This window comes from Lepidochelys olivacea (genome assembly GCF_965140295.1).
Source record: "Lepidochelys olivacea isolate rLepOli2 genome assembly, chromosome: 1".
Classification (NCBI taxonomy): Eukaryota; Metazoa; Chordata; order Testudines; family Cheloniidae; genus Lepidochelys; species Lepidochelys olivacea.
Window position 1 is genome coordinate 188,225,385 of NC_140411.1, and position 26,846 is coordinate 188,252,230.

Here is a 26,846-nt window from a genome sequence, read left to right on the forward strand (position 1 = left end):
TATGGCAAGAAAACACAGAAGTGCAAACAGTAGACTGGAGTCAGCTCAGTGTTCAGTACTGATTTTGCGACAGTGAATTTTCTTCCAGTAATGAAAATGACTGCATATTAAACACAAACCCAGCCACGCTGTGCAAGGCAAAACTTTACAGGGCAACAGGGAAATAAGCTAGAGTAAGACTGCAACACATACCCCCCACATTGAAATAAATACTTCTGCCTTCCCCAGGAGAGCAACAAGATACTAGTCATGATTACATTTTGCAGTGTTTTGCCTTTAAGCAGCAGTTTGTCCAATGACTAAACAGTGCACGAAATGAGAAACTGGGTATGACAACTTTAAAATCAGCACTGTACAAAGTAGATCACTATGCAATGCTACATAAAGCATCAGCAGGAACAGAAAAGGAATATGGTATTAGCAGTGGTCTGGGTGAGCATGGAATTAGATATTCCATATAACAAAATTTGAGAATATTAGGATTGCAGTTAGGTGCTCAAAAGTCAAGAGATCCCAAAATTGTGGTTGCATGCACAACCAAGTCTCTGCCCCCTTGTGCACATTAAGCAGTAACAGTTTAACAAACAGTCAGAGGGAATATAATGAAATCCAATGGACAGTAATGTAGTTATTAAAATAGTTACCAGTGCAACTGGATTCTGAATGCCTCTAGTAGGCAGCAGTGGGCATGCCACAGTTTAAGTTGGAACCAAGTTTCCATTATAAGACCAATTTTGACAGGTTAAGTCTGAAATGGGTAGAATTATTCTATCAAATTTAAGTAAATCAGACAAGGGGTTGATACATTAGGAGTTGAGGATGAATTAGAATCATTAACTATTTCATCACTCTGTAGCCAGAAAATAGAAAGAAGAGAAAACCTAGTTTGCTGGACTCGCCTAGTTGAGATCTAGTGACCAGGACCTGGTTAAACAACAAGTAATAATGGTAGATGGCATATCAACTCTGCTGTGATAGTGCTCAGCAGAAGTTCAACAGATCAAGCCTGAAAGCAGCAAGAGTCAGGCTAGGGGAAAGAGTAGGATAAGGGTTTGCCCACTTCCTGGCTCTCCTGCAAGTAAGAAGGCAAGCAAGATTGGGCATGGGGACTGTCCCTGAGGTAGGCTGTCCCCCAGGCTCTCCGTGCTTGCCCAGTCCCCTCCTATAAGGCAGTGATACTCACACTGTGGCTCACAAGACACAAGTGGCTCTTTAATGTGTCTCATGGCACACTTTGCAGCACATATTAAAACAATATGTGATTTAATTAATAACCAGTTTAAGTTATTAACCAATCAGGATGCTTTTACCACTGAGGTCTGAGCATCACTACTATAAGGTCTACTGAGGGGGCTTTGGGACATCCGAGGAGGAAGGGGAAGCAGCACAGAAGGGGACTATCACCTCCCTGCTACCACCTGGGCCTCATGCAGGGAGCCTGAATGATCTCTTTCCTTGCCTCCCTTCCTGCTCCAGCCCTCACCTTGTCCTCCTGGTCCCAGTTCTGCTTCCCCCACCCTTCCACAGGGTCCAGAGAACAGAGCGGGGACAGCAGGGAAGAGGTTCTTCATTCCCTGGGACCACAATCTCCACCCTAAAAACCCTTACTGAGCCCATCCAATGAGCCTTCTTAGGCTCCTCAACCACGATGTGCTTCCTGGGGATTGTCAGGTGAGGAGAACAACAGAGAAATGGAAGACAGCCCACCAACTCTGTGGAGGATTAGAAGGCACCATGGAGGATGAGGAAGAAGTTCTTCACATGACCTGCTCCAGAGAAACCAGACAACAGTAAGAGGCAAGGTAGGGGAAAGTTCTCCCACTGGATTCTGATCACCTTTGAGTCTCCTGCAAACTCCATACATCTCCCTTTCCTGCAGACCTTAGGACAGCCCCAGGCCTGTGGACCGTAGGAAGTTGACAGGACTGTGGCTCCCCTCCTAGGCTCTTTAGGAGAGGGGCCCCTGATCCTTAGGGCCTACAGGGGGTTCATAGAAATGGGACTCCTTTTGGCAGGCCACAGGCTTATAGCATCAGGACTCCTTTCCAAAGGATGGTGCATAAGGACTGTGGTTAGCAGATGATTTATGACCAGTTACTGATGGTTTCACATATGCTGGCAATGACCTCCTTTTAAGGACTGCTTGATCAGGGCTCCTCTCTTGTAAAGATTCTAGGAATTACAGAGACAGGGCTCCTGTCTAACGGAACTTGGGGCCTAGAAAATAGAAACTAGCATTCCAAATATCTTTTTACTGAAGATGAGGTGGCCGGTACATATCAGGATTTTGACTGACTGCATACATCAAGAACAGGCGTTACAAAACCACAGAGTCAAGGCTGTCCCAGTGGAGTTGCAACTATTCTGTATTTGCAGGTTAATTTAGTTACAGGGTTGGGAGTTTTTTGGCTTTCAAAACAGTTCATTTCCAGAAATTATGCATTCAACTGAATTTTTTCAGTTAAGAAGTCAGTTAAGAGTGCTGGTAACAACTCACAGCTTGATTTATGGACCAACTGTCCAACTCTTGCTCATGAACATCTTGCCTGGAAGGTTATTTTTAAGTAGTTTTCCATTGATAAATACAAGCACAATAAAGTCTGCAGTCCATGTATGTAATAAACAGAGGAATAGCACCTTCGTCTATTTCCATCTTGATGTATAGCTTTACCCAAGCATTTATGTACTCAAACCACATGCTCTGAAAATGGCTTTAATAATGTAAGGTATCTTCAGATACGTTATATAAAGTGTACCTAATTTAATTAAGTATATGCTATATGTCCCCATTTTAACTCCTAGCTCTTGAGAGAGGAACTGAGCACATTTTTGAATTTAAAATTACTCTTGTTCGCTATGTAGTGAAAAGCAGAATAGATAAGCCTAGTAATTTCAATGTCTACAATGCAGAGCATTTTGAAATAAGCCAGTTCCTACTGCAGTATTACAGCTAACTTATTAGCACCTCCTGAGGACTGGTTACAGTAATGGAATGTTCTGTTCCTTTGAGGTTCTTTACCATAGTGGTTCATATGGTTCATTGCCATAGTACCTGAATGCCTCCACCCCTGCCCCTCAACCTCCCCAGTCGGAGTTTTGGCATTTGTTGGCCAAATGGGACAGAATTAAGATTGTGATGGATGTTTTAAGTGGCTGTGGTTAACTCTAGACTTATATTTTTAATTCTGAATTTCTTATTTGTTTAACACTAACATTCTTGAAAGTTTATACATATTTGAAATATTTTTGCCTTCCACCTTACCTATTGCGGGGGAGGGCGGGGCTTGGCCGGAAATTTTTGCTATTTTATATTTACTCTGTAATAGGAGTGGCGTATTACTTCTTGTTCCCAATTTTCATGGCCAACCTGGCATAGCTGGCATACTCCGAAGAGAACAGAGTATTGAAAGCTGGCCCAAATGGGTCTGTAATGTATATAGAAAAAAGCGGTTTCATGTTTTATATTTCATTTGAGAAATACTATCACTTGTGATTATGTAATTAGGGGATTATCATGATGCATACACACAAGGCGGTCGAGTTACTGTTGCATGTGGATACCACTCAGCTCCGTATCTCCTTTTCACTGCCCCCAAATGGTGCTCTCTTGAGTTTCCCAATGCCTGTCTGAGACCACGACCTGAATCAGAGATAACTGGCTGTGGCTCAGTCCAGATAAGACAGGAGTGATGCTGACTGGAGGAGGGAAGCAGTCAGATGGCAGAGGCAATATTGGTTCTCATGAGAGAAGGGATACATCTGCTTTTTATTAATGTTCACAGCCTGCTGATCCTAGTGAACCTTGAGTTACCTCTGGAATTCCAGGAACCAGTAGTATCTGAGCATGCTCTGATCCATCTGCACTTTACAAACACATTGCTACAGCTATCCACACCTTTCTCCCTTTCATATTAGATTACTGCAGCGAGCTATTCTTGGGGCTACACTACTTAGTGTTTCATGCATGGAGCATATTACACTTGTGCTTCACAAACTGTGCTAGCTTTCAAGTTGTTTTGGGGTACAATTCAAGATTTTAGGTTTAAACTACAAAGCCTAGTATGTTTTGGGTCCTAGCTGTTTTATAAATGCTTCCACTGATTTCAGTTCCCAGCATGAAAGACTCAAGTTGACAATCCACAGTTTATGTCTTGAGGGCTTACTGTGGAAAAGCATTTTCAGCAAAAGGCCTTACTCAGATTCACTTCTCCGACTCATCTGATGGAGCTGGAGTGGGCTGACAGACCGGACATGCTGCAAATCCCATATCTTCAATCAGGCTTTTGCACACATGGGATAGAGTGGGAGGAATTGATTTTCAAGGATGGGTGGGAAGCTTTTTGTTTTGCTTTTGGAGAGTCTGACGTGTCAATTCTAGGACCTAATACACAGAGGGATTTTTCATAAACATGCCTAAGATGCCAGTAGGTACAATATATATTTGTAATATAAATCGGAGGGCCATGGTGATTTAACATGCAACCCCACTTTGTCTATGAACAATCCCCTTCATGAGAACATCTGACCCTCCTAGAACAAGACCACTATAAAACCAGTTCTTACAATGATGCTCTGATCCCAGAAGTGACAAGGAAAGGTGTCATACATATAAAGGGAAGGGTAACCACCTTTCTGTATACAGTGCTATAAAATCCATCCTGGCTAGAGGCAAAACCCTTTCACCTGTAAAGGGTTAAGAAGCTAAGATAACCTCGCTGGCACCTGACCCAAAATGACCAATGAGAGGACAAGTTACTTTCAAAGCTGGGGAGGGGGGGGAGGGGTCTGTCTGTCTGTCTGTGTGATGCTTTTGCTGGGACCAGAGCAGGAATACAGGAATCCTGTAAAGGAATACAGGAATCCTGTAAAGAGAGTTAGTAAGCAATCTAGTTAGATATGCATTAGATTCTGTTTTGTTTAAATGGCTGATAAAATAAGCTGTGCTGGAGGGAAGGTATATTCCTGTTTTTGTGTCTTTTTGTAACTTAAGGTTTTGCCTAGAGGGATTCTCTATGTTTTGAATCTGATTACCCTGTAAAGTATTTACCATCCTGATTTTACAGAAGTGATTCTTTTACCTTTTCTTTAATTAAAATTCTTTTTTTAAGAACCTGATTGATTTTTCATTGTTCTTAAGATCCAAGGGTTTGGGTCTGTGTTCACCTGTACAAATTGGTGAGGATTCTTATCCAGCCTTCCCCAGGAAAGGGGGTGTAGTGCTTGGGGGAAGATGTCTCCAAGTGGGCTCTTTCCCTGTTCTTTGTTTAAAACATTTGGTGGTGGCAGCATACGGTTCAACGACAAGGCAAAGTTTGTACCTTGGGAAAGTTTTTAACCTAAGCTAGTAAGAATAAGCTTAGGGGGTCTTTCATGCAGGTCCCCACATCTGTACCCTAGAGTTCAGAGTGGGAAAGGAACCTTGACAAAAGGGTAGAGAACAACCTCTCCAATTGGAATGACCCAGTCATCCCCAGGACTCCAAGAGAGTCATTTCCCCTCCCAGGAAATGTCCTATTTAGATTTCACATTAAGGTAGCACTGTTCTGTTCTATAGGGCATCCCGGCCTGCCTTTATCTACATCCCACTTCATAGCCTTTGTTACCTTGCTGCTGTAGACAGGGGCACGAAGCCAGTATTTTCAATCTAGCCAAGTTTTTCCACCTTCTGATTCATCCAAGCCTAAGGATCAAAAGGGGACTGCTTCAGAAGAAAGGGGAAAAGAAAGCACAGCAAGGATCACCAGGAAACATACATGTGCTTAGACCAGTGGTGGGCAACCTGCGACCCATCAGGGTAATCTGCTGGAAGGCCGCGAGACAGTGTTTACATTGACCATTCACATGCACGGTCACCCACAGCTCCCAGTGGCAGCGGTTCACCATTCCTGCCCAATGGGAGCTGTGGGAAGCAGCAGCCAGCACGTCTGCCAGCAGGTTACTCTGATGGGCCACAGGTTGCCCACCACTGGCTTAGACAGTTATTGCTGAACAAGAGTGAGGAAAAGTCACATAAGGAAAAAGAGTGGGCATTTCTGCATCTCTAATACACAACATCAATATTTTTGGCACTAATTTATGCAACTGTACCTCACACACTACCATAGCTGGGATCATCCATGTAGCAAGGTATGGATTTAGGCTAAAATAGGGCTCAGATGGCCCTATTCTAACTGACAGAAGCTGGATCACTGAAAAACTGCCCCGTTCTGTTCATTCCCTCTGAAGCATCTGGCCCTGGCCACTGTCAGAAGACAGGATACTGGGCTGGATGGACCATTGGTTTGACCCAGCATGGCCGTTCTTATGTCTTTAGTGATCAAAACAGAAAGCTCTCCCCAAAACTACACTCCATCAGTTGCTACTGGTTAAAGAACAGGGGGCCTTCTTAATGTGATCTGTGAAATATGCCTTTTCTCTCTCATTGCACACAGCACACAAGCTACAGAGCAGCACCACCATCATCAACATTTCCCTCTGGACAGGCCAGCCAGTGGTAGTTGTGCAGATAACAGAAAAATCCAAGATTTGATACTTAGAAAGAGAATGCTTCAGAAGTTAAGTAAAGAATGAAATGGGGAAAACGTTTCTTCACATTTCCTAATACTAAGCAACAGTGCAACTTATTAACCTTTAAAGAAAGACTGGCCAGAAAGGTTAAAAAAAGAGGCGCTTTCCTCAAAGAATGTAACCTGAATCCTTCTAGGGTATGCATCTCCTCCCATCTGCAGTAGTCCCACAAAGTCATCTTCGGAGACAGACTCCTGGAACCTCCAATTAATAAAAAGGGTCAAAAGTGCAACAGAAATCCACCCAATACCTACATATACAAAAGGGCACAATGTTGGCAGCAGAAAAAAAACAAAACAGATAAGATCCCGGAAGGAAACCACAAGAATACACCCCCAGCTTACCGTTAGTCTGGGTGTTACTCCAAATAGACCAAGGCCAAAGACAAAAGAAATCCTGGCCAAATTATTCCTTTTGGTCTTGCAGTACTTCCTGACTTGTATGACTGGCTGTTTCAATTCTATAAGTTACAGTATTCCTCTGTTGCTCCTACTATTTAATGTACACTTTTTCAAGGCCTTAGCAATCAGTACAGAATATACTTCTGGGTAATGACTGAAGACAAGTTTTCAAAGAAAATCACCAATTCAAAACGTGGCCATGACAAATCACTGAAAAAAAGAGATGGTTATAACGGAGGAAGAGTTTAGAAACAAATGGGGGGAAATGCACTTTTCCACCAATTCCCACCCTGACAAAACAGAAAAAAGGGAAATTGTGGCTAGAACAGATATTCTGACAGGATCGGCATTTAATACAGTTACCTTAAGTAACACTACCTCAATATCTGCACTATCCCCTGCTGGTAGTGCTGCAAACACCAAGGTACTCTTATTTAAGGCAAATTGGAAGTTTAAGAGTAAGGGAAATCACTATACCAGCATCTCCAATGCAGAGTCTCCAAGTGAAGAGTATCAACTCTTAATTCTCATGAATCTGTCCTACACTAGCAAGGGTCAAGAAGAGTTGTGAAAAAGGGTCACAATTTCTTTTCACTTCTATTTTCAGTTATTTCTGAAGCACAAGAATCATGCAGCTTCTGCGCACAATGTAAACCAGGGTAATCGCTACATGGGACTTCAGGCCAAACGAAACTAAACTAACTTTAGGCCAAATATTTAGATACTGTATAAGAAATGGAGAGTTTTACAAAGCCTGATAGCTTTTGAAAAATGTGTGGATGTCTAAAGAACAATATAATTGAAAGGAGAAGTTCTCTCTTATATGAACATTCCCAGACAGTGCTGCAAACCCAAATGCAACAGCACTGGGTCAGGCATGAGACCCAGACCAGCATGGAATCTCTACGCAAGCAGACAACTTTGTTTTATATGCAAGCATCAGTGATGAAAGTAGTAAATCAGACGGTCAGATTTCTTTGATATTAAATAACCTCAGGTACCATTAGTAGCACTTATTTTTGTTTGTTTGTTTGTTTTTTTTTTTTTTTTTTTTTTTACACAAGAGTTATGTTTGGTGTTGAAGTAAAAAAAATAAACAAAAGTGAAGCAAAGTTAGATCTAGCCAAGATGCCTTCAAAAACAAACAGAAGAACTTTACACAGACTACGTCAGAAACCAGTCACGACATATCTTAATGACTAGCTGTATTTGCAAAGCTGAGCAAGCAGAAAAGCCTTTAAGCTATATCGGTCTCCTGAGAACGAACAAAATAGATTAACAATCTCACATTAATGGACAAACAATACAGTTACCGCATAATACAAGCCAAAAGACGACTCCTCAATCTCTACATGTGGCTTTTACATTTCAAGCAAGAAACTGAACACCTATGTATCCCAACAGATCAATGAATGCAGTACAAAGTCTTCCCTCCTTTCTGTAAAGCATGGTTGGACGCTGGCCTTGCCTAAACTGTGGTTTTTCTCAAATTCTCTCAATGTTGCACTAACACCAGTGTGGCATTGCTAACCGTGAGAGAATCTCAGAAAAAACGCAGTGTAGGCACAAGCTGTATTTAGAACAGGCCAACTTTTGGCTTCGAAGGGGACATGCAAAAGCTTCTCTCCTTAGACAAGCACACAGGAAGCAGGCTGCGTTCTTTTTATTAGGCTTGGGAGCAGCCAGGAACTCAAAATCACCAAAGATTCTTGTTAAACCAATCATCACAAGGAACAGAAAAGCATGTGGCAGCTTAACTCTTTCATGGCTGCTGGCGACAATGTTGGTGCACACCAGGTCCTGGAGCTTTGGGGTAAGGAGGAGGGGAGAACCTTGCCACTTGCAAAACTGACTGGGTGGGGGAGAAGGATAAGAAGGTTTTAGTCAAATTGCTGAAAAATAAGTGGAGATGGAGTAAGTCAGTCCTAATATGTTCACACCAAGTTTCTCATCACAAAGGTGTTTTTTGTGTGTGTGTGTGTGTGTGCGTGTGTGCGTGCGCGTGTGCGCGTGCATGCAGAGTTGCCTTTCATGTCAGCAAGTGCTCCACTTCTTTCCAGTAAATGTCTTTTTCAGAAAACCCTCGGGCACTTGTGCAAGTGTAAATATTGTAGCCCATCAGTGAATACTGTGGAAACTAGCAGAAATTTTGGAAGAGTACCAGAATCAGGAATATTTACACCTGTCACAATTTTTTCCACAGAAATTAACATGGGCAAAGACATCTCATAGCTCCACGTTGCCCCAGCTGAACGGAAGACCGTTATACATGCACACATGCACGCTGCATGTTGTGGCATACAGCAACATCCCTTGTATCACAAAAGCAGATGTTTCCATCTTCATCAGATGTTTCCATTAACATGGTGCTTGGTAATTCTGTTTGCACCTGCTTGTGATCAGAGCGAGTGCCAGCCATATTAGTGATTGGACTGACTGCCATGTGAGGTCTTTCCTATGAATGAGATCACATCACTGCTGGAGAAGCAAACTTCAGAGAAACATAGTAACTCATTTGATCTTGCAGGGATTAAACCTCTCCATTCCCAGGCCAAGTTACAAATCGTGCTTTGAAGTTATGCATGATTCTTACAGATCTTCTCTTTGCTGGAGCTGAATTACTGTAGGGATTCCCTTTGGTCCCTCTCTAGGCTGAGGCTGTGACCTGAGCAGTTTTACACTGGTTCAAGCTAGCTGGGTTTTAGACATGGCTTTGTCAACCAAGGGTGGAGGGGATCAGACTGTTTAAACAAATATATTTTGGAAGATGCACACATTAAACAAAGAGAAAGTTTATAAAGCCTTTTGCCTAAATGCTATGTTCTAGTCTAATCCCCCATTCAGTGACCCTACATCTAAATTGTAACACTGTTAAACTCTGTTTTAAACATATTTTGGAGCGACCCAAAAGTACCCAGCTAGACAGAGTCAGCCTGAATCCATTTTAAACTAGTTTTTAGAATTGGTTGAGGTAATTTTTTTTAGCCCCTGCGTAGATGGGGTGATGAACGGTCGAAGTCTTGCTCTTTCCAGCAAACCAGCTCTAAATGGGATTTCAGCACTGTATGGCTCTCACACTTGGCCATTAATTTTTCAAAAGCCAATTCCTTGCATGCCTGCAAGTTTCTCTGTGGCGCCTTCTTAAAGCCAGCACCTACAGGTAAAGAAAGGATGGGAGGGAGAAGACTATAGCTTCTGGTTGTAGGCTTGTCCAGGCATGGACTGTCTTCATTTTGGGCCTTACAAAGTACCAAGCACAGGTTACCTGCTTAACAGTAAAGGCATTACAGAGGCAGAGAGAATGTCCCACTTGTTGGCAACGAGATGCATCCTGGAAAAATCCTTACATGGGAGACAGAGATCCTGACCGCTTGGGCTTTGTGTACCATGACATTTTTCTTAATAGAAGGCACAATAACCTCAGCGCCCTGGCCTGATTCCAGTTCTGAAAGTTACATTCTGCCTCCCTAAATTCCCACTGCAGTTTGATGGATACACGGTTATTCTTCACTTCCTTTCCAAAACATTGCATGATACTGTTAGTACCATTAAGTAGTTGCTACCTTTCACTTCAGAAGGGGCTACAATTCTGTAGTGGATTAAACAAATCCAATATTTTATATTATATATATATAGAGAGAGAGAGAGAGAGAGAGCGAGCGAGCTTCCAAAGCCCACTGGAATGCTTCTGGCTGAGAGGGGCTACGTAAGAGAAAGCTGTGAAATCAGCAGCTATCAGCAGCAAGAGATTTAAACCAGTAAGTGTGAAGTACCTACCTTGGGTAGCCCAGAAAACACTGACCAGTGCGGACGTCACATCCTTGCTCTTTACCCAGCTGTTGTTGTGGTGCTTGCTCCAGGCAGAGACGACACAGTAATAATCCCCTCGGTCTGCTTCAGAGGTCCATTGGATTCGTAAACTGAAAGTACCCATGGCCTGTTTAGAGAAAATTATTTCCCCATTCTGGGTCCTCTGTCTGCTCTTATCCCCAACCAGCAATGTCCAGTCTGCATCCATAGTGGCAAGAAGTTCATCCGTCACAACAGCGTCATTGCGCAGGCGCATTCTGTAATACCAAGAGACGGTAAAACGTACGTTTGCTTCTGTGTTCTGCGCATTCACAATCCTGCACTCCAATTCTGTGGGGTCGTCTGAAAATTTAGGCGTTTTAGAAGCATTCAGAACTATCTGGTAGTCCAGCTCTGCAAGGGAATTGGAAAAGCGGGAAGAAAGCCAAGAGAACATGTTAAAAGTAGCAAGTAAAAAGCAAACACCCAGGTAACAGTGAAAACCAAGTGCCGTCCTGAGATCTGGAGCTATCAAACACGACACAGAAAAAGCATGTGGGCTAAATATAGAAGACTTGTAAAATCAAGGGACTGGGAACCTGGACTCAGGCTCTGCCATAGATTTGTGAGACCATCAGCAAGTCCCAGAGGTCAAAATTTTCATAAGTGGCCTTTTATTTTAGGCATCCAACTTACTCGTTGAGCTTGATTTTCAGCTCTCATGGACTTTAGCGGGAGTTGCCAGAGTCCAGTACTTCAGAAAATCAGGTCCAAAGCCTCTCAAGGTGATGTGGCCTCTGAGAAATAATGTTTCCTTCCCTGGCCTGTTCTCCGACATCCAAGTGTGCAAGTTTCAGTCTCAGATTTTAAATCACCTTTTGTGTTTCCTCAGAGAGTTCAGGATGAATGTATGACTTGGGACTCTTCATTCTCAAGTTGCAAACTGATCAGTTGAGACTCTAGTAAATGACACCCCATCTCCTCTCCCTCTCCAGGATAAAAAGGCCATCCCCAGAAATCACCACTTCCCACTTACAGTCCCATGCCCCACAGATCCCCCATACCATCACCTTGTCAAGGTTAACTCCAGCAAGCATCCTAGAATGTTTAGCTGGTTAACATGACAACCAAGGATGCACGTACCAAAAGCAATTTTGAGTTTGAATTGTGAAGTGGTATGACCTGTATGGAGCTGGAATCTCTCAAGGTTCATAGTTTAAGAGCTGAGCAGCTGAATCGAAGGTGGAATAGCTGGTTGTCCTGACCCAGGAAAGGAGGAGTCAAGGGTGCATGACTTTGTTCTCGACTAGATTACAGAGACAGCAGACTACAGGCTTGTGAACTGAGCTACTATGGTAAGAATCTCTCAACACTGAATTTTAGTTATGGAAATAAGTGCTTTTCTACCAATGATAAGACTTATTTTTCCTGAATTACTTTTTTTAATGTTACTTGAAAAACAACTTCCTACTGTTTTCTGACTAAATATCCCAACATTTTGTTTTTGTTTTCAACAAATTTATTCTTTATTCCTTTATCTTGTGGTTGATGTATTAATCTCAGAAACAGTAATTGTCTATAACTGGGACAAAGAAGGAAATGCAAGTCTAAAATGTAGCCATCTCTCAAATATGGCACTAGAACAGGAGCGAGCAAACTTTTTGGCCTGAGGGCTGCATCAGGTTTTGGAAATTGTATGGAGGGCCGGTTAGGGGAGGCTGTGCCTCCCCAAACAGCCAAGCGTGGCCCGGCTTCCACCCCCTATTCCCCCCCGCCACCTCTTCTCATCCCCGATGGACCCCCCCCGCGGACTCCTGCCCCATCCAAGCCCCCAATTCCCTGACGGCCCACCCCTCTAGGATCCCTGCCCCATTCACCCCCCACCCCCCTGCTCCCTGTCCCCTGACCGCCCCCAGAACCCCCACACTGCCCCCTGCCACCCCATCCAACCCCTCCTCTCCTTCCTGACTACCCCCCCCCCGGACCCCTACCCCTGACTGCCCCCTGCCGCCCCATCCAACCCTTCCCTCTTCCTGACTGCCCCCATTCTACCCAGCCGTTCCCCACCCTCTGACCGCCCCACCCTCTGTCCATCTCCCCCCCGCCGCATACTCCCTGCCCCCTTACCGTGCTACCTGGAGCGCCGGTGGCTGGCGGAGCTACAGCCGTGCCGCCCGGCTGGAGCCAGCCGCACACTGCGCAGCACAGAGCACTGAGTCAGGCCGGGCTCTGCAGTTGCGCTGCCCAAGGAGCTCGCAGCCCCCAGCCCAGAGCATTGCGCCAGCGGCACAGTGAGCGGAGGCTGCAGGGAAGGGGGAACAGCAAAGGAGGGGCCAGGGGTGAGCCTCCTGGGCCAGGAGCTCAGGGGCCAGGCAGGAGGGTCCAGTGGGCCCGATGTGGCCCGCAGGCCGTAGTTTGCCCACCTCTGCACTAGATTAGCGGAAACGTGAGGAGGTAAGCCCTAGCGCCTTTTCTCTCCGGGTGCATTTGATAGTACAATTCCACTTAATCTGGCTACATCTACACTGGAAAGTTTAAGGGAATCTCCCGTAGTTGCTATCTCTGGTGCAGTTTCATCAGCGCTAGTAACCATGGGAGCACTAGTGTAGACTAGACATCAGTTGTTTTAATCATTGGTTTTTACAGGATTAGATGACCAGGGTAAAAATGAAAGAAGCTAGTTTACACTACTGCTTCCATGGTTGCTAGCACCAGTAACAGTGGGAAATTTCCCTAAAATTCCCAGTATAAACAAGGCCTTAAAAAAAAATGCACAGAATTCTGGTTCCACTTTCAAACAACAGGGTCTGTGTGGGAGGCCATGAGACTCAACACCGCGATCCTTGAGAGAACTAAATCCCCACAGATCCTAGACAACTATACCACTCCTCACATCCCGTTTACACACAGCAATAATCTTCAAGACTTGAAACTCAAGGACAAGTTACTTAAACCATACTGCAGTAATCTGACCCCTCCAAAGCCAGAGGGGTTATGATTCAAGAGTGGTAGCTACAGAAGGTTGTGTCCTGTGACTGCTTTAGCAGCTTGGTACAAACATGGGAGAGTTTGAAGGCTGAAGTTCTTCTCAGGCCAGGAACAGGATGAGAAAAGAGCTGAAACAAACAGTTTTCAGGTAATCACTTTGATATTAGTATTAATTATTTATTAATAATAATAATTAATAATTATTGAGGAGGAGGAAGGAATGCTAGGGAGAGTTTTGGCTTTGACAGCACCACTCTGGCTAAGCACATCACACTGACAGACACTCTCAGACAGAGGATTTAAAAGGAATAAAAGGCTCCCTGGATAAGCCTCATTCCTCCACTCTGTCAGCTGTCAACGAACAGCCTCACTGACAGTTCAGTGACTTAATACCACATTCGCACTGAACTTCAATCAAGGAGGAAGGGGTTAGTGGTGAGTTTAGGATGCAGTTTAGAACCTCACATGCTGAGAACTCTTCTCCCACTCCCTCCCAGCCCTAGGCAGCAGTATCGTATGAGGAGTAACATTTATACACTCCTGTATCTCAGGCAACCGGTGAGAGATAGGACAGGAAATTTCTACCAGCCTAAGGAATGCTTCAGACCAGAGACAAAGTGACGTGCTGCAGCCAGGTTTTGAAGCCCAGAAACGTAACAGGAAGTTGGGAATGGCCAGATGATAGTTTGAAAGGAAGACGGGGGCCAGCACAGGATAGCAATGGCATCCATCTCCTAAAGCATATTGGGAACATTTTTTAAAATGTTAATGGCTATTTACTGTTTTGGAGATGGAGACAGAAGTGTGTCTATTCTCCCTACAATGCATATGGGAAATAAAGAGTAACCCAAAGGGGTCTCAGTGAGACGGTCAACCTCGTGACTTGGTCATTCGCTTCCAAGTACCTGGGTTCAGACCCGAATTTAGGCTTGTTGGCCTCCATTCTAATCCTCAGACCAGCACCACAGTTTGGCATTACTGCTAGTGTCTGATCAGGAATGGCTCTGAACAGGAATAGTAGGAGGCTTCAAGCCACAACTGAGTGCACTGGCAGAACTGGGGTACCTTGCACACCAGCCTAGGCATTAACTAGGCTCAGTTAACTCTGAAAGATAATCAGTACTTTCTGGATTTTAGCACAGAGAGTAGGTAGAAATGCCCCCCAACTTCCTCCAGGTTTGAAATGCTGTCAGAAGTAATTTAGATCCTAAATGCAGAAGTCAAATAAAGAAATTGTTTTAATCATTTGTTGAGAGAGGCTGACATGTCATGGCAAACTGAAAAATACAGCTCTTTAGAAATTCTGCTTAGGTTTGGTTTTCTGGATCACTCCAGCGTGACTGTTCGCTTCTCAGGATATTTGCATAAAAACAGGATCTTTGTAGCTTAAGAATTCAAGGATTTTTAACATACCATATGAACTGGAAGACATGACTTACTCCTAAGTGACACATGGCATGACCTTTGACTTGTAAAACAAGTCCCTTGATGTCATATGGTATTAAGGGTCTCTATAATAAAGAAATATAGGGGAGACCACTAAAAAGTAACTATAAGGTCAGTAAATTTACGACTAGATTAGACACTTGTGGTTAGTGAGTGGAGCCACGAGAAGTTACTGTACGAAGATTGCCTGGCTTGGTAGTCCCGTGTACAGCCAAACAGACAATTATTTGTTTATTTGTACGGTTAAATTAGAAAAATTCACTCATTTCTAGAATTTTAAAACTTATTTACAGTGAATAGAAAATTCCGCTAGTCCAGGTCAACTTACATTAATGGTCACCTGCAAACAAATACCATCTGTCTTAATATTGAGGTATTCAGCGAGTGCAGTATAAAAACCTTTACAGAACAGATTACTAAGTCACACTTATGGAACAACCGGTCATAAAAGAATAAAGATAACCGCCCCCATAGGGACTTATCAGGCTACTAAAGGTGTGGAAGCTCCAGAGTTCACCAGTTCCTGTAGGTTGTAGTACAAAGCCCTTAGGCTCCTGGCAAATCTCCTAAAATACATGACAACAGAGGCCAGAAGAGTGGGTGTGAATGGATCTGTATCGCAAGGGGCATGGATAAAAAGACTCTGGCGTAGGAACATTTTTCCATATCTGTGGTCAATAGGATAGAGGGGTGCCCAGAACAGACCCTGTAATGTCTTTGCTCTGCATACTCCATAATGGAATTGAACACAGGAAAAGAATGGCTCATTATCTGTTGAGCCTCAGGATGGAGCCACTCACCTAATGCTGTCACCACCACGCTGACTGGTGAAGAGGTCTTCTCCACCACCTTGTGCCAGCTCCCATTGTGCTGTGGCACCCAGACAGATGCTTGGCAGAAATAGTAGCCAGAGTCTTCCACACCCACATCACGCACCAGCAGGTGATAGGAATTTCTATCCATGTGACTCAGACTGATGAGGGGAGAGTTGCTGACCACAGAATCACGGTCCACACTCAATAAAACCCGGGCATCCGACAAGGTATCATCAAGTGACTCACTGAAGTACCACGTCACCTGAGCTTGGAAGATGCCACTTCGGTCTGTTGTGATGTTGCAGGTTAGGTCCAGGGAATCCCTTTCAGTCACAGACATGTTGCTTGTGGCAATAAGCACATCCAGAGCTTGAATATTAAAAAACAAGACAAGACAAGTATTCAAGTGTTTGTCACAAACTATTTAGTGCCTACTGCTCTGGTACTGCAAGTTCTTAAGTAACTTCAGCTCTCTGCTTTCAGCGCTCGATGACTTGACTACAGGTTTGTACCTATCTATAAAAGTTGCAAACTATGAGTGTGTATAGCAGTTAGGGAGGGAGAAATCAAGACTTGAGTTTTTATTCCCAGCTTTGCTACAGACTTCCGGTGTGTCTTTAGGCAAGGAACAACCTCTGCACTTGCTTTCCCATAAAGAAAAGGCGGATAATATTTCCTCATCTTACTGTGGTGCTGAGACATTTGGGGTCTAATTCACAGAAGGCAGAACTCCTACTGAAGTGCACCCATTTATATCAGAGCTGAATTTGGTCTCTGTCTAAACAATTTTGAGCTCCTGTGATCAAAAGGATAAATGAATAAATAAATAAATAAAAATGAAAAGATAAAAGAAAAGCAGCAGCAACAGCTACAGAAAGTTAAGCGTGACTTAATGTAAGCAGCCATGGCCAAATCTTGAACTCCTGACTCACCTTAAGGGAGTTGCTGAGACCAGAAATGAAAGTGCACAGAGGGCAATGGTAGTTCCATAGACTGCTGCTTCTTCACATACTACAGAGTCCAACATACACTACAGATTTTACAGCAATGCAAATAGCTACTCAGTGTTGTTGTCACTATATCAGTCCCAGGATATTAGAGAGACAAGGTGGGTGAGGGAATATCATTTGTTGGACCAACTTCTGCTGGAGAGAGAGACAAGCTTTCAAGCTACACAGACCCCTTCTTCAGCTCTGGGAAACTTACTCAGAGCATTTAACAGGCTCCTCTCCAGGCCAGTGGTTGTACTCAGTTCACAGAACACATGGTCACAGGCAGCATTCAGAGAGGACCTTTGTGATCAGTAGGCTGCACAGCTGATGACAGCATCAATTTAGTTTAATTTAAATTAGGGGTGTTGATTACTCGCAGTTAACTCACATGATTAACAAAAGAATTAATCGCAATTAATCGCTGTTTTAATTGCACTGTTAGACAATAGAATACCAATTGAAATGTATTTAATATTTTGGATGTTTCTACATATTCAAATATATTCAAATACAGAATACAAAGTGTACAGTACTCATTTTATATTATTTTTGTTATACATAATTGCACTGTAAAAATTATAAACAAAAGAAATCGTATTTTTCAATTCATCTCTTATAAGTACCATAGTGCAAATTACAAAAGGTAGATTTTTTTGGTTATATAACTGCACTCAAAAACAAAAAAAATGTAAAACTTTAGCACCTACAAGTCCACTCAGTCCAACTTCTTGTTCAGCCAATTACTAAGACAAACAAATTTGTTTACACTTACAGAAGATAATGCTGCCCGCTTCTTATTTACGTCACCAAAAAGTGAGAACATACGTTCACATGGCACTTTTGTAGCCAGCATTGCAAGGTATTTACATTGCCAGATATGCTAAACATTCATATGCCCCTTCATGCTTTGGCCACCATTCCAGAGGACATGTCTCCATGCTGATGATGCTCATTAAAAAAATAATGTGTTAATTAAATTTGTGACTGAACTTCTTGGGGGAGAATTGTATATCTCCTACTCTGTGTTTTACCTGCATTCTGCCATATATTTCATGTTATAGCAGTCTTGGATGACGGCCCAGTTTTAAGAACACTTTCATTGCAGATTTGACAAGACGGAAAGAAGGTACCAATGTGAGATTTCTAAAAGATAGCTACTACACTTGACCCAAGATTTAAGTGCTTTCCAAAATCTAAGAGGGATGAGGTGTGGAACATGCTTTCAGAAGTCTTAAAAGAGCAACACTCCAATGCGAAAACTACAGAACTCGAACCACCAAAAAAGAAAAATCAACCTTCTGCTGGTGGCATCTGACTCAGATAATGAAAATGAATATACGTTGGTCTGCACTGCTTTGGATCATTATCGAGCAGAAGCATGTCCTCTGGAATAATGGTTGAAGCATGAAGGGACTTAAGAATCTTTATCACATCTGGCACGTAAATATCTTGCGACACCAGCTACAACAATGCCATGTAAATGCCTGTTTCAGGTGACATTGTAAACAAGAAGCGGGCAGCATTATCTCCTGCAAATGTAAACAAACTTGTTTGTCTGAGCGATTGGCTGAACAAGAAGTAGGACTGAGTGGACTTGTGGTCTCTAAAGTTTTACATTGTTTTGTTTTTGAGTGCAGTTATTTTTTGTACATAATTCTACATTTGTAAGTTCAACTTTCATGATAAAGAGATTGCACTACAGTACTTGTAGTAAGTGAATTGAAAAATACTATTTTTTATTTTTACAGTGAAAATATTTATAATAAAAAAATATAAAGTGAGCACTGTACACTTTGTATTCGGCATTGTAATTGAAATTAATATACTTGAAAATGCGGAAAATATCCAAAAATATTTATATAAATAGTATTCTATTGTTTAACAGCGTGATTAATCATACAATTAATTGCGATTAATCACAATTAATTTTTTTAATCACTTGACAGCCCTATTTTAATAATGAAAAGCATGTATTAGGAGGGACTTCCACACTTTTCATCCCTTATGCTTTGTTAACAAGTGCTGTTTACCTCCTGCTGCAAGACTTTTCAGGTGTCTGTTACCCTGTCCCCTCTCCTTCATTTGTCTATTTGTTTATGCACATGGTCCAAGGACTGTTTGAGCTATTGTTTGTACACTGTCTGGTTGAACTGGCTCTAATCCCTGATTCGCATTCTAAGGGACCTAAGGATCCCAAGGACCCGAATCAAGGATTAAGAGCCCAATTCTACTAGACCCTGTACAAGCAGAGTTGTTACATGTTCCTTAACAGTGACCATGTGCTCACCTCAGAAGGTGGTTGGGCATTTTTATGGTGGGTGAAGTGATTTCTGCTTAGATGCTCATTCCTGTACATATTGCCTATCAGCTTGTAAAGCATTGAGGGATACTTGGGAATGGTACTATATAAATGCAAGAACCTATGGGCTTATCTACACTACTGGGCAGGATTGATCTAAGATCCAACAACTTCAGCTACGTAAATAGTGTAGCTGAAGTCGACATACTTAGATCTACCCACCGCGGTTTCTCCACTGCAGTAAGTCGACAGGTGACTCTCCCCCGTCAACTCCCACTTGCGCTCCTCGTTCTGGTGGGAGTACCAGAGTCGATGGGAGAGCGCTCAGCAGTTGATTTATCGCGTCTATACGAGATGCGATAAATCAACCCCCACTGGATTGATCGCTGCCTGCCGATCCGGCGGGTAGAGTAGACAAGCCCTATGTGTTTTTTCTCAATTTTCAAAGCCCTTGTCTTTAAAACCAAGAATTACTCCTCTCACAGCTTACCACTGCATCTGACAGCACAGAAAAGTGAGAAGGCTCAAGCTGACACCACAATACAGGAGACTTGCAGTCACCTACATGCCCCAAGTACCTCCTCACAGCCGACTAAGCGGTCATTAGTTTTTCCTGTTAGGATCATCATGATATGAGTAGAGAGGACAGTAAAACCTTCACAGTAATTATTCAGGGTTGTAATAGACTAACATTACAACTCCACTGTAAGGTGAAGGGAGCCTCCAAGAAACTTAAGTATCTTCACACAAGCCAGGGGCACTCAAACACTACATTTATAAACCAAGAGATACTTTCGTAAGAATCTCACCCCTCCCCACATTCCTGAGCCTCCTTTGTTCTATCATCACTGAAGTGCCTGAATGCCCCATTCAGGATTACAGGCCCACTATGCTAGATGGTGCACTTAACCATAGGAAGAAGACAAGTCCCTGTGCCCAAGATCTTAGAATCAAATTTAAAACAAGGCAAGCAAATGTGACAAACAATAGAATGGAAGGTAGCAATAGGACAAGGTTAGCAGTAACAAGTTCATGAAGTTACATAGCCTATGTGCACAAATTAACAGTACTATATCAGTTTTGCAGGTTCACACCTCCTTATTTACAGAAGAGATTGTAGTGTCCAGGACGGCCAAAATAGCCTGGAATACACTGCATCCACCTTTGTCTTTAATATGGAGGTACAGTCTACAGAGGCTACAGGACCCAGTACAAAATGCTCTCCAAAGCCAAGCAGTCAGGCCATGTTGCATGATGGTATATACAGCATGTACAGGCCACATCGGACCACCCTCCATTTTATATATAAGGAGGAGGATGTGATCTACTCAACGTTATGCAATTTAGGACAGGCCTCCTGCTCCTGACAAATGGCTAGTGCTGCCATTGACCAGGCTGAATTTAGAAGCCTATAACAAAATAAAAAAATATCAGCAAAAATGCAGTAAAATATCATGCACAGCATTGCTGGTCCCTAGTGCCCCCTCCCCTTTCATTCAATCACTGATTAAACCCCACCTACATAAGCAAGCTTCTCAGAAATTTAAGGACTTGACAAGGCAATGCCAGAATTAGAGCCCTTACTCAGTACTGTACCCCATGGCTCTGGAGAGAGCCTTTGAGAGCTTTCCTGTCTAGCAGACATACCCTAAGAGAAGAGGGAGCAGACTGATCCAGCAGAGCTCACAACTAAGCCCCACCAACCAAAATTAGCTATCTAACCCTAAGTTCCGGGTTCTCTCTCTGGCAAAGGATTTCACATGGCAGATACCTCTACTGCCTGAGCACACAGTCACAGTTCAGGAGAACTTCACCTATATTTCCCCTCAGAAATCCAGCAAGGGCACCCCCTCTCAGGCTTCCAGCTCCCCAGCTGTTGCCTTTCTTGGGTGGAGACAAACACCTCACTTCTTTCTGATCAGGGAATTTCCAGGAGGCCCAGCTCCCTGCCTACACTGTGTTATTCCCAGCACAAGCAGGCTGCCCAACCTCACCTATTTGCTTTCCTTTCAGAGACTGATAACAGAGGTATAAATGACTACACAGTTCTTCCTGTGCAAGCCTATTTTATTCTTAAGATAAAAAGCACTATAGAGAAAACACTAAAGAATCTACATGTGTAGTGGTAAGCTCACCGGAGAATCTCCCAACCCTAACGCCGCCTCTAGCAGAGTAGTCCTTCCACACCCCATCCAGATTTCACAGGTTCATCACAGCTTCAGCTCACAATCAGGACCCTCCTAACACGTTTAGTCCATCTTTTATACAGCTCAGGGGTCTTAGAGCTGGAGTTTCCAGGAGCAGGCTGTTAGTGGACAATGGGTTTTCCTCCCCTGGTTGAATTCTCCCTTTTGAAGCTACAAAGTGGATAATTTGCATTCTCCTCACTCCACCGCTCCCCATGCCCGCCCCCCTGCCTGTATTTTCTAGGAAAACTATTTTACGCACATTGTCTAAAAAAAAAAAAAGTCTTTTGAAGTTCCCAATGTTTACATTAGACAAGTCCCTAGAAAAGTCGCATGCAATTCTACAGTAACACGAACAATTGCATTTTCAATACAAGAGACCCCAAAGGCACCAAACCCAATTAAATAAGGTTTAACTTCATTCAATAAAGTTGGTCTTAATTCCATAAGGTGTATTCAGGATATTGTCAGCCTGTCTCACACACTTCCTAAAATACTATCACACTCTCATTTCTGAGGGGACATCATGCCTGTTCTTCCACCAACTACATGATAAGATGCATCAGCACTATTACAACTCCCCCAACCCCACACTTTGGCAGGGCTGGCACACTTATGTGCTCAGTGTATCTATTCATGAAGTCTGTGGGAAAGAGATATTTGGATACTCAACCCAGCACCAGGAGTCTTTTTGTTTCCTAAATACATGTAATTTACAGTGCCTAAACATCAGTGCTCAGAAATACTCCTTGCTAAACAGCTGCCAACATTACAGAGCAAGCAGTCCAATGGGCTGGGGGCAGCAAAATGAACACAAGCAGAGCTAAACAGTCATACTTTGAAATTATATTGGTCTTTACCCTGAAAAGCTACATACAGCAAACACTACACACCTGCCACTGAAGCACAGACACCTCTGGGGAGGACTGAGGCAGCTGTTTAACACCAGAGGACAGAAAATAGAGGAAAAGGAGAGAGGAATCCAGGGACAGAAAAATACGAGTACCCAAGTAGAAATGTCACCAAGACACAGTAACAACCCCGCTCTCGGGAGGTGCGACAGGAAATTAAATGACCGTAAGGGGTACGTCTCCAGTGGAATACAAAGACCCGCGGCACAGCCACGGCTGGCTCGAGTCAGGCTCACAGGGCTCAGCATGCATGGCTAGAAATTGCTATGCAGACATTTGAGCCTGAGGTCTGGGACCCCGAGAGCGGGGAGGCTCCCAGAGCCCAGGTTCCAGCCTAAGCCCAAATGTCCACACAGCAATTTTACAGCCCGGTGAGCCCAAGTCACCTTACCCAGACCAGATGCGAGTTTTTAACTGCTGTGTAGACATACCTTAGTGATTTGAATCTGGATTTTATACCTCATTTAGAAGACAGAGCCCTCAACAGCACATCGCCCCCAGCACTATGCTGAGGCCCTGTCCCAGCACTGACTCAGAAAGAAGAGAGCCACCAGTATCACCTCCTGCAGCAATCTAGGTTCTCCCAGGAGTACTGACCCAGGCTTTCCCTGCTTCACTTCTGCTCTCATAAGTTCTCCTGGCTTAGGTGTGGCATGGTTACAAGTCATAAGGAGACCCATGCACCTGAAACTCACCAGTCTGTTGGATTACCACGCTTGCTACTTCCACATTCTTCTCCTGGATCTTCTGCCAGGAACTATCTGCACCTTTCACCCACTCGCTCACAAGACACCTGTAGAGGCCCTCATCCAGAGGCAGTGCCTGGGATACAGACAGTCGGTAAATGTCATTTGCCACTGTGTCCAAGCGCACATCTCCACTCAGGTAGCGCTCTTCATACTCCGGGCTGGGCTGGAACTTGCCCTCGTGTGTCAGAGAGAGGATTTCCTGCCAGGCTGGGCCATTCTTGAGCTCCCAAGTAACTTGCAGGTGAGTGTGTTCTGAGGAGGTGGTGGAAGCTGAGCAGCGTAATTCAAATGAGTCTCCCTCAGACAGTTTGAGAGGTTTCGAGGACCGAGCTTTGGCTCCACTCACAGTTAAGCCATCGGCAATCACTATTTAAAGAAGAAAACATGATAAAACACACAGAGTAATATATGTGAGTTTATGGAAACGGTAAAGAGAGGGGATGGGAAATGCTGTTGGCTGACTGACCCAACTGTGCAATTATACTGAATTCTCACAGCAGGTCTTGGACAATCACTCATCTCCCCCACAACCTTCCTGCCCCCTCAAAAAACAAAGTCACATTAAACCCCAGGTATTTTATCAGAGCAAGCCACCCACTTTAGGAATCAGGATTGAAGTCCTTAATTTTATCACCACCCCTTTCCCTCTAGTTCTGCTCTCTAGGGCAAGACCAAGGCAACACCATTCCAACCTAATGTACATCCCCAGGGAAGGGCCTAGCTGTTCTTGTGGTATTCGGAGAAGAAACACCAAGTCAAAAAAAGCTCCTTTTCTAACATCAAAGGAGATACGCCAGGATGCTGCTGCTGCTGAAGGAACACAGCATGCTATCTAGAAAAAGGGGAAACTATTCCTACCGCACGGGGAAACCCCTAGATGACGGTACCTCAGCTACAAAACATCATCCTTCTCCCACTCCTCAGTTATTCTCCCTGCCTCCACCAATATTTTACCACGGGTCGCGGTGGATTCTCCGCCGCTGAGCATTTTACAATCAGGATTGGATGTTGCTCTAAAAGCTGTGCTCTAGGAGTTCTTTTGGAGACGTTCTATGGCCCATTTGATACAGGAGGTCAGACTAGATGGCCACAACGGTCCCTTGGAATCTACGAATCGGGAAAAATTGCAAATTTACAGCACCCTGGACTCTAAGAACAAACAATCTTTAGTGTGTTATTGGTTTTTGGCAGCTGGTAATATGAAAAAGTTCGGCACCATTTACAATAATGTTCCTCCTTCACCTCTATCTTACTTCCCTCTGCTGTTGCCACCCTTTGAATAGCATATTTTTGAAGGGTGGCTTTAGGAAAGGACCTGGAGGGAGGGGGAACCACATACAGATAAGAGGAAACAGCAATTTAGACAAAACAGGGCTATGCCTATTCTCAGGACTGTATAGATGCGCAACATGATGAGAACACCCAGCAGTACGTATTTGTCTGGTACTGATTACAAACACCCCTCACCCTGTGGAAATACCTTTCACTTGGACTGTAGCATCGTAATTTCCCTGAACAGTGGCATCTGTGCTGGGGGTGATGCACTTGTATTCTCCTTGGTCAATTGGCTGGATACTTCTGATGAGAAGTTCCACAGCATTATTGCTGCTCCGCCTCAGCACGATTTCCCTGCTGCTAACCCTCTTCTGGTATTGCTGGGAGGTGAATGATGAGTCCCAGGTACTCACTATCCGCACAAAGTCAGTTCCCTGGGAAAATTCCCAGTCAAAGTTCTGCTCACTGGGTCCATCATAGTCAGTAACATTGCAAGGGATCACCGTCTCTGTACCTTCGACTCGAATGAGTGGGCTTTTGGGCACCCTCACAATTCGCCCTTTGCAGAAAGCTGGGTGGGAGAAGAGAAAACAGACAATTAGCACAGGAATTATCATGCTGGGTCAGATGTGATGTCCGGCTAGTCCAGCATTTGGCTTCGGACTGTGCCAAGTATCAGATGCTTCGGGGGGGGTGTGAGAAGCCCAAATAATTATGGAATGGATAATTATGGAATAACCTGACAAGTTTTTCCTTCTAACCTTGGTCAATTACAGGCTGTCATACACATTAGGTGCTTTATCGTCTATCTGCATTTCATGTCTAATGTAACTATGGATCATGAATAGCTACGTCTAATCCTTTGAATCCTGTTAAGCTACCACAAGATATTACTGAAAATAAGTTTCACATGTTAACTATTTCCTCTTTTCAGTTTTAAGTTTGTTGCCTTTCAATTTGCATTTGAATGTCCCCTTAACTTTATGAGAAAGGGTAAACAGGAGTGTCTTATCTACCTTTTCTACTCAGTTGAGTGTACCGGTTATCATATTCACTCCTCTTTCTAACAAGCAGTTCTATATGAGCACAGTGTGAAAAGACTGGAAGTCTTCCCATGTCTCTAATCATTTGTCACCCACCAATTTCAATGCCTGATAAAATATTTGAGATGGGTTGGTCATAAGACAACACGGTATTCCAGGTGGGTGTGCATCACTGATTACATAAACACTTTGTAATACTCTGAGCATTATTCCCTATCCCATTCTGTATTCATTCTATTATTGTTTGCTTAGTGACCCACTGTCTATTGAGGGAGTTTCCACCTTCCTCTGGAGTGCCAACTGAGATTCACTCATTAAGATCAGATGAGGGTATCCCACAAAATCCATTTCCTTCAGACTTAGATTTCCGCCTTTCCCCTCTTCCATGTTGCTGGATTAGACACACAAGTGGCTTTACATAGCACAACTAAGAACTGAACCAAGAACTAGACCCTTCTACTTTACCACCCAATCTTATTGCCATAATCCTTTTGCCTCCAGAGAATTTCAACTAAAACACAGCCCTTTGTATGTAGAAGGTAGGGTGACTACACAAGAGAAGCAACTAATTGGCCAGCCATCCAAAAGTGAAAGTCTGCAGTTACTACAGGATCTGAAGCCTGGACACACTGGGCTCCTTTCCCCTTCAGGCTAGTTGCCATGTGACATAATGATCAAAGACCAAAACACTCATGGGCTCCCCCAAAGCCTCTAGAGCAGATGTGTCAAACAAAACCTAGAGGCAGGATCTAGGTGTATAATTTATTTATGCAGTATGTTCAGAATTTGCAGAACTTAAGTTTTCATGCTTTTTAAAAGTGAATTTTAGCCCTTCTGGTTACAAAGAACCTAAAACCTAACCCCACTAATTTAAGCATTACTCTTTTACTGTTTAAATTAGCATTAGAATATGCAGAGAGAAGAAAGGAGAAGAGAGAAGACAGGAAGGAGGATGAGGAAGGAAGAGAAACCCAGGGTGGAAATAGCAGGGGGCAATGCTGAATGCAACAATAAGGTACTAAACAAATAGTTAACAGTTTTGTTTCTACACAAAGGACATTCTAACCTGATCTCTCTGAAAACCTCCATGAAGTCTTACATTTTTATTCTGCCTTGACAACCAAAATTAAAAATGGTATTTAGCCTTCTCCACAGAATGGAGTTCAGAACCTCTGCTCCAAAGGCTAGTGGCTCTAAACACTTCTGTAATCCTATGTATTCCCTCTCCCACAGTTTACTCCCACAATAAAATTAAAACAAAACAAACTTTTCATTTACTTAAAAGATCCCCAACTTCTCTCACTTCTAGGGCACACTTTGAGACCACTTGTTGACTGCACCCTCAATCCTCCTCTAAAATCTTCTGATAGAAACCCTGATATGCC

The 26,846-nt window shown here is 43.5% G+C and overlaps 1 protein-coding gene across 1 annotated transcript in view; it reads right to left on the minus strand.

Annotated features, from left to right (window-relative positions):
- The window catches only part of PTGFRN (prostaglandin F2 receptor inhibitor), a 99,856-nt gene that overhangs the window by 33,222 nt on the left and 39,788 nt on the right, over positions 1-26,846 (minus strand). The window contains exons 2-5 of the mRNA XM_084646872.1: positions 24,624-24,989; positions 23,090-23,509; positions 15,992-16,375; positions 10,746-11,171 (exon numbers count right to left, since the gene is read on the minus strand). Coding sequence (XP_084502998.1) covers positions 10,746-11,171; positions 15,992-16,375; positions 23,090-23,509; positions 24,624-24,989 — 1,596 coding nt within the window. The remainder of the gene's footprint in view (positions 1-10,745; positions 11,172-15,991; positions 16,376-23,089; positions 23,510-24,623; positions 24,990-26,846) is intronic.